The sequence below is a fragment of the Phragmites australis genome, chromosome 8 (assembly GCF_958298935.1).
Source record: "Phragmites australis chromosome 8, lpPhrAust1.1, whole genome shotgun sequence".
In the NCBI taxonomy this organism is placed as follows: Eukaryota; Viridiplantae; Streptophyta; class Magnoliopsida; order Poales; family Poaceae; genus Phragmites; species Phragmites australis.
The window spans coordinates 781,904-790,166 of NC_084928.1; the positions used below are offsets into that span (position 1 = coordinate 781,904).

The 8,263-nt window shown below is 46.9% G+C and overlaps 1 protein-coding gene across 1 annotated transcript; it reads right to left on the bottom strand.

Moving 5' to 3' along the window:
* Positions 1 to 1,215: 1,215 nt before the first annotated feature.
* LOC133926118 (uncharacterized membrane protein At1g75140-like) lies at positions 1,216 to 3,747 on the bottom strand. Its single transcript, XM_062371890.1, has one exon. The coding sequence runs from the start codon at positions 3,608 to 3,610 to the stop codon at positions 1,712 to 1,714; it is 1,899 nt and encodes a 632-aa protein (XP_062227874.1). The 5' UTR covers positions 3,611 to 3,747; the 3' UTR covers positions 1,216 to 1,711.
* Positions 3,748 to 8,263: the final 4,516 nt, after the last annotated feature.

Sequence of the window (8,263 nt, forward strand, 5' to 3'; positions counted from 1 at the left end):
TGCTTCTGTTGTGCGAGCCATTGGTGGCAACAATTTATCTCAGCCCGTGTTAGAGAGCAGTTCTTTTTTTGTGATATGCTGCTGAGGAATGTAAACATCATGCAATTCATCAATACTGTTGGCTTGGTGCTGCCCACTCCAGCACAAGATTTGAGCAAATTCTTGGATCAACATTGAACAGGATCTTCATGAAATTCGTCAATACTGTTGATTTGACTATTTGCTTGCGACAAATGTGCTAAGCCTTTCACTCTAGCGACAACTGTACAACTGTAGAAAACCTTGAAGCCACAGATTTTGGAACAGGATGGACACAAAGTGCCATCTTTGGGAGCCAGTTCAACTGAAATTTGAGCCTGTTCAAACCATTGATGTTAAACACGGGTCATATCAAAGCACAACAAATTACCACCTCCAGGAAGGAGAAAATATGCAAACTCATTTGCCAACCTGTATGCAAGCATTTCAGACTGTGAAATGATTCACATCCATTTACATACATCAGACTGAACTCCATGGTCCAACACGAATCTTTACAACCACCGTCGGAAAAATAAAATCTTTACAGTCAGGTTCTTGTCATAATGCAAAATTTGGAGTAGAAGCAGGTTAAGTGATGGTAAGATAAATCTCAGGTGCCCGAATTTGTTGTCATCCAGATGGGAAGCAGATCAAAGGAGCCACACATGATGCCAAGAAAAATACAGAATTAGTCAGCTACAGGCTATAACCAGCCCAATGTCAGTATCGACAGCTTAAGATGATGTTGCATCATCAACAACTAGCAAAATATCTTCAAAGATAGTGATGAGCAGATCAGATCCTCCTTATCTCGATGCAACATAGTGATCGGGATCAGATACAGATAGTGATTGAAAATGCAGGTTCAAATGTATCACGTGATATATTGAACTTCAGTGTGCAAATTGTGTCGCTGTCTCATAATTACAAGTTTTGAAAGATCTTTTCTCTGCTGTTACACAACATAATCTTGAGATATGGCTTATGGACAACCACAATGCTAGCTCATTCACTGAATCTAATGGTTTTCCCCAATGTAAATTATGAGAATTCTTCAAATGCAACTAAAGACACCTTAGTACTATTAGTTAGTAATTACTAACACCTTTAGTATTAGACCAATTATACATCCGAGAACTGCTAGAAATCATCATAAACTTCAGCAATTTTCAGACATCAGTAAAGAGAGAAGAATAACAAAATGACTTGGATATCCTTGCACATATCTTATTAAATATACAGTGAACAAATGCAACCCACAAAAACATCAGTAAAGATGTTTTTGCAGCATCATATTTAAATGGAAAATTTAGGTTCTTGCCATCGCTTCAATTACCGTTTCAGCTTTTGCCATCGCTTTTGTAATTATTCAGTTCGTGCCACTGGTTCCAAAAACTTGTTTGGTCCATGCCACTGGTTCAGTCCAACTAGTGACATGAGCCTAACAAGTTTTGAAACAAGTGGCATGATTCTAAATATTACAAAAGTGGTGGCAAATATCGAAACTGCAATTGGTGCAATGGCAAAAACCTAAATTTTCCTATTTAAATGGGCGTAATGTACTCATAAAATACAACGTTCTTTTGTGTTACAACATACAACAGCACAAATGTAGATCACTGGCATCTCCAAGGACCATCAAAACCTGATCAAAATTTAGGGGGCTGCCTACACCAACCTAGCCAAACCCTCAATCAGCATGATCATCTACTACAGCCTGATTATTCGAGAACAATGTGTCCCTCTTCTTTGGGAAACCGGGGGGCTCCATACCTGGTCCTCGGTACTTCAGCTCTGGAGTACCCCTAAGACCAGGCTCAGCTGAGGCAGGTCGATATTGAATTCCAGTTGTCCCTGCATATCTAGTAGGGGACACATACCTTCTTGGAGCACTCCTCAACGCACCACCCCGCATATCCACGGCCCTAGTAGCCTCAGCATAGCCTCGGTCTGTAGTTCTTGTAGTGGCATCCACATAGCTTCTATCACTGGCTCTTCCTGTTCCATCCACATAGCCGCGATCACCAGTTCTTGCTGTGCTATCTGCAAAGGCTCGGTCACTAACTGGATGATTCAAAAGGCTACCTGTTGGAGTTGTTACAGAGGTGTTAAACGTCTCCTCTGGTGTCCATCCTAATGAATCCTTCTTTTTCACGTATACTTGCCAAATGCCAATCAAGAACAAGAGGAAAAGCAGCGCTGGACCACTCCACACCACAGCATTGCTCTCTGGCTTGTAAACCGGGAAATTGGACCGATAGATGGCAATGTGGCCATCCCCTAGACCCAAGATTACAAGCTTCTCCCGGTCTGCTGCAATAACAGCCTTCCCAGCTGGTGCAGTGGGCAGCACGCCACCAGAATCCGCAAACACAGATTTGATGTCCTTGATGGTTGTGGCAAACAGCGGCCGGGGCACACCGACCCTCCCATAATACTGTGACGACGTGTTGTACACAAGGATCTTATCTTGGTTCGCCACCAAGAGGTAACCCTTGATCGTCTGTATCGCAACGGGGCTCTCAATCTCAGACTTCTTGACAGCACGGACCCGGCATTTGAGGCTGGAAACATCACCAAGCAGCAGGACATGCACGAGGTCGCCGGCGTCCGTGAAGCCATAGGCCTTGAAGCGCTCAGAGGGGTCAAAGGAGTAGGCCTTGACGCGGGTGCCATTGAGCGCTTCAGCAAGACCCTCGCAAGGCGTCTCGCGGACGGACATGGAGCGGAGGTCGAGGGAGGCGGCACCGGCCTCCGTGAGGAAGAGGAGGCGCTGCTTTACAAAGGCAAGTGGCGTTGACGAGGCGATGGCGGTGCCGTAGAGTGTGCCGTTCTCGGTGAAGACGCGGATACGGCCGCCGGCGTCGCAGGAGAGGACGTAGCGCGCGCGACCAGTGTGGTGGGACTCGAGGTGAACCACGGGAGCAGCGTCGAGGCCGCGGACGAGGAGACGGGAGGACGCGGCTGCGAGGGTGAGCCAGTCGTCGCCGTGGGGGGACGACTCGATGAGCCTGTGCGCGGCGATTGAGCCGTCGGCGTGGCCGGTGAAGAGGAGGCAGTCGGTGCGGCGTGGCGAGAGGTACGCGAGTAGCGCGGTGACCTGAGACTCGCCGGAGGCGGCCTCCAGCTCGAGCAGCGTGTCCCCCGCGGCGGAGAAGACGAAGACGCGGCCGCGGGAGTCCCCGACGGCGAAGTACTTGGTGAACCCGTCCGCGTCCTCGTAGGGCAGCGCGGCCGCCGCGGCGGCGTATGCGCCGTCCGCGAGCCGCACGGCCGCCGTGAAGTGGAAGCGCTCCGACCAGACCGGCCGGCGCTTCGTGACCGCCACCCCCTGCGGGGATGGCCGTTCGCCGACCACCGCCGTCGCAGCGCCCGGCGGCGGGGGATACGGCTCCGCGGATCTGGAGAGCGCGGACTGGAGCGCGTGGACGGACCTGGCGAGCGAGTCCGTGAGCTCCTCGAGCCTCGCGAGCTGGGCCGCGTGCCTCTCCAGCAGCGCTGCCTCCACCGCCGGCTTGGTCGCCACCTCCGACGCGGCGGCGGCGAGTGGAAGGAGGAGCACGAGGAGGGCGGCGGCGCGGTGGGCCATGGCTGTCAGTGACTGTGAGCGGGAGGGGGTACGGTTTTGAGTACTAGTTTGTTTGGGAGGTTGGATTAGGGGAGCGGGCCGCGGGGGATCCGGGAGAAAGTGGCAGGAATGGGCGACGGGATGAACCCCACCTGTCAGTCAGGTGCTACGCAAGGGCGGTGCGTGCAGATAGGGAAGTAAATTTTATATAATTCGATTCTATAAAAGACTTTTTTTTTTTTGGATGATATATGTTTTTTTTTCTCTTCTCTTTGGTATAACTATTGAATTATGAAATGGATTATATAAATAGTTTTATGAGGATCTTTCTGGATAAGATATATAGAACTGGTTTCTAGGAAGAAAGGTTTATTGACTATTAGTTGAGTGAGGCTATGTTGTCACAGGAAAATAACTCTACACATTATTGTTACATGAACTCAAAACTCTTTTTCAGATATCAGGCATCCAGCCTTCCTAAGGTGAATTACTGGAAAATAGGACGTCGAAATTCCACATGAAATAGCAGTCTAATTTTTATATTGTTGTAAACTAAACAGTAACTAATTAGACAGATACTTCCTTTGGTTATAAATACTTAACGTTTTGATTGAGATCTAATCAAACTTTTAAAACTTTGACTATCAATAGCTTTCAAAATATTTAGTTTGGAAATATAAAAATTATTCGTGTAGATTTGTCTTTAAAATATTTTTATAATATTATATTCTTATGACATATTATAAATATATTCTAATTAAAAATAGTGATCGAAGTTTGAAAGGATCGAATGGTCCAAGAGGGGACGTGAATTGGGCGCTAATTAAAACTTCTACCGCTTAAACAAATAAAACCTTAACCTAGATAAAAGAGAATACAATTACATGATTTAAATTAGGACAAGGCAACTAAATAAGCAAGATAACCAAGAGAGAGGATTTTAAAGAAGGACTCGCAATAGCAAAGATACTCAAAGTAAAATACGGGAAAGTAAATAGTTGGAGAAGAGAACACCGATTTTTTTTCGAGGTTTCGAGAAGTTGGCACTTCCCATTAGTCCTCGTTGGAGCATCCACCAAGGATGTAGCTCTCCCTTGAGTCACCAAGACTCAAGTGTTCCCTCTTGATTGCCCCTTCTCCATCTTCAGATTGACGGGCATCAAACCAAGTACATCATCTCTTCCCGGGGCTCCCACAAGTCCTTCAAGAGCTCACCGAGAAAACCTCCGATCACCAAGATCGTCTAGGTGTTGCCAACCACCAAGAGTAACAAGCCTCAAGCTTCACTTGACAAAGATCAAGCCTAGACAACAGCTAGATGCACACTTGTTACTCTTCAAGCACTTAAAGAAGTCCCTAATCTTCAACTAAGAACTTAGAATTGACACAAGTGCTCTCTCTTGCTTCTAAATGACACACCAAGTGTATGAGCTGCTACAGGGTCGCAAGAGATGCTGAGAGGTCCAAATGGGTGGGTATTTATAGGCTAAGGATCAAGAATTAGCCGTTGCCTAACAACCCAGAATTTTTCTTAACGCCGGAAGTTCCGGTGTGGATAACTCACTTCACATCGGAATTGTTTCTTGAATAGCACATAAGTATACATATAAAATACTAGTGAACATGCACGATGGACATGAACAAAATACCGTCAAATATACGTGCCGTTTTGGGCATCGTGTTCTTCGCCGATCCATTACCCAAAGCTATACGAGAAATATTGGCAACCTCATGTAGAGTGTATTCATGTCGTCCTGCTTGTTTAAACTGTTACAAAATCTTATCGTACAAATGCCCCCCACCAAGTTGAGCTCGCGCGAGAGAAAAGTGCACGAGGGCTCGACTTGGTGCCCATAAACCAGAAGAAAGAAAACAACTGCCGAGTATCACCCCGGAGCCTTTCGCTGCGTTCGCTTTGCAGAGCCAGCCAGCAATGATCATTTTTTTTTACTTGTGGCGGACAAATGCACCACTCCTCAAAGAAAATATATCAACTCTACTGCGGCCTTGGGAGGCGTCAACCAGTATCGTTGAGAAGGATTTGACTCCGCTGCGACCTTGGGAGGTGCCAGACGGCGTTGTCATGAAGGACGAAAGACTCCACTGCGACCTTGGGAGGTGCCAGCCAGTGAAGGACCTCTCAAGGGAGATTTTATCAACTCTATTGCGACCAAGTAGCAGCCACGGTGTTAGCCAATAGGGTTGAAGGGTTTCACAGTTCCGCGTGAACCGCACTGGCATGCTTCACTGCTCACGATAATCCTTAGTTGCGGCGAAACTCGGCGCCACTCCTGAGGGGATCCTCGATTCCACTGCGACCTTGGGAGGTGCCAGCCAGTGAAGGCGTAGAATGATTAAAGACTCCACTGCGATCGTGGGAGGTGCTAGCCAGTGAAGGCAGAGAATGATTAAAGACTCCACTGCGACCTTGGGAGGTGCCAGCCAGTGAAGGTATAAAATGAGTAAAGACTCCACTGCTACCTTGGGAGGTGCCAGTTAGTGGAGACAAAGACTTTGCAGATCCATAAACGCAAAACTAGCATACTTCTCTGCTTCATCAAGCTGCAATAGCTATGAAAAAAAATGGTTAACTAATAATTAAGGGGAAATGCATACTAATAGCCCTGTTTGATGCATTTGATGTTTTGAAATATAGGCTTTTCTTATGTCACCGAGCTATAAGGTGACCCTAAGATATGGTCACAAGAGACTCCTCCTTCGAAGACGATAAAGAGTCGTGACAGTTGCATTTAATTAGCACTTGGGTGTACGTGTGTGAAGAACACATATCTGAAAGTACTTATGAAAACAGTGGGGGTTTTCCCAAAGCTGCCTCCTCGGCTAGAGCATGCTGACAATCCTGTACTCCCTGGGGGCTGTATTTGTGAGTGGCATAGATCAAAGGTGGGTAGGAAGTGAGCTTTAGCATTGTTGCCTCCATTTTCTGCGAGGGTGGTGGACGATGGTCACTCTCCGGCATTCGCAATTTTCATACCACATATCGATGGTAACTTTACTTGCACATTTGTTAATTCTTCTCCCTTGACGTCGGGAAGGCTTTGATTTGATGACACCTTCGTTGGGTGTTTTGAACTATAATTGGCCTTCATTGGGTCTTTGAATTTGCTTGAACTTGAGCTTGATCTTGGGATTGCGAATGCCTTTGAGATTCCACCATCCACGTTTTGTGGTACTAAACCTCGTGGGCAACTTTTGTGTAACAAGACCCTTGTTTCTATTACGCCGGGGTGGCAAGAAGCTGCACACATACCCACGACTTATGTCGGGAAGGTAGCCCTCTCTTGCTCTTTTCCTATGATCGTCCCCGGGTGAACTTATGCTGGGGTGGAAGAGTACGGGATTAACAACGGCTGGTCGCTTCGGAGGCAGAATGAGTCAGCCTTGACACCCAAGCGTAGACAGAGGAACATGTGTCTTTTGTGCAGTGTGTTTTTATTATCATAGCTTAAAGCTGTCACGACACTTCATACATCTCTGGAGGTTATTCCTGCAAGTAGCCATACCCTGGGATCGCAACTCGGCGACAGGTAGAAAGGCAAAGATTATTGTTGGGTGAATCAACACCCTTTATTTTATGAAAATACCCAACGATCCTCGGATTTCTCCCTTTTCAATGTTAATCCAAGGGGAATGGAAGACGGTTTTAAGCGAAATACTTTTTAAGAAAGCGACCATTAATAGGGGGCATTGGACGAACGCCCTCCTAGTCGATGAGTTGGTAGGCACCTCCGTCGTAGACTTGTTCTACAACATAAGGCCCTTCCCATTTTGGCTCAAATTTGCCTTTGCTTTTGCCGGTGAGTATAATCGGGCGCCTCAAAACGAGTACTAGCTCGCCCTTCCTGAATACGCGAGGTCTGACAAGCTTGTCATACGCTCGAATCATATTTTGTCGATAGAATTGTAAATTTTGGAGAGCGTTGAGGCGCTCTTCTTCAAGGGCATCCAGTTCTTGGAGTCGAAGGTGAATTCTTTCATCTTGTGTGATTTCATTGTGTATGGCAATTCGGAGCGCGGGAAGCTCCAGCTCTAGGGGTAAAACAGCCTCCGTACCAAAGACAAGTGAGTAGGGCGTCGATTGTGTGGGGGTACGAACGGTGACCCGATACGCCCATAATGCTTCGAAGAGACGGTCATGCCAATCCCTCTTGTGTTTTGTGACTGTCTTTTTCAGAATGCCCACGAGGGTCTTATTAAAAGCTTCAGCCAAGCCATTGGCCTGAGGGTAATACCCTGTGGAATAGTTCCATTGAATCTTGTATTTTTCAGCAAACTTATAGATCTTACTTGACTTGAAAGACAGTCCATTGTCAGAGGTGATGCGATGAGGAACTCCGAAACGGTATATGATGTTACGCTCGAGAAAGTTGATGACGTTGTCGGATTTCACCTCCCTCAAAGGAACTGCTTCCGCCCACCTGGAGAAGTAATCAGTGGCAGCAAGAATGAATTGCTGCCCTTTAGAAGAGGGCGGCTCAATTTTTCCAATTATGTCGATACCCCAAGCGTCAAAAGGCCAAGAGGGTATAGTCGGGTGTAACGGAACTGGGGGACGATGCTTGAAGTCCCCGTGTATCTGGCAATCATAGCAAGATCGTGCCACTTGAATGCAATCGGTCATCATACCGGGCCAATAGCCTCCTGAAAGCTTTA

Coding starts and splice junctions, on each gene's coding strand:
- LOC133926118 (XM_062371890.1), bottom strand. CDS start 3,610: ATGGCCCACCGCGCCGCCGCCCTCCTCGTGCTCCTCCTTCCACTCGCC.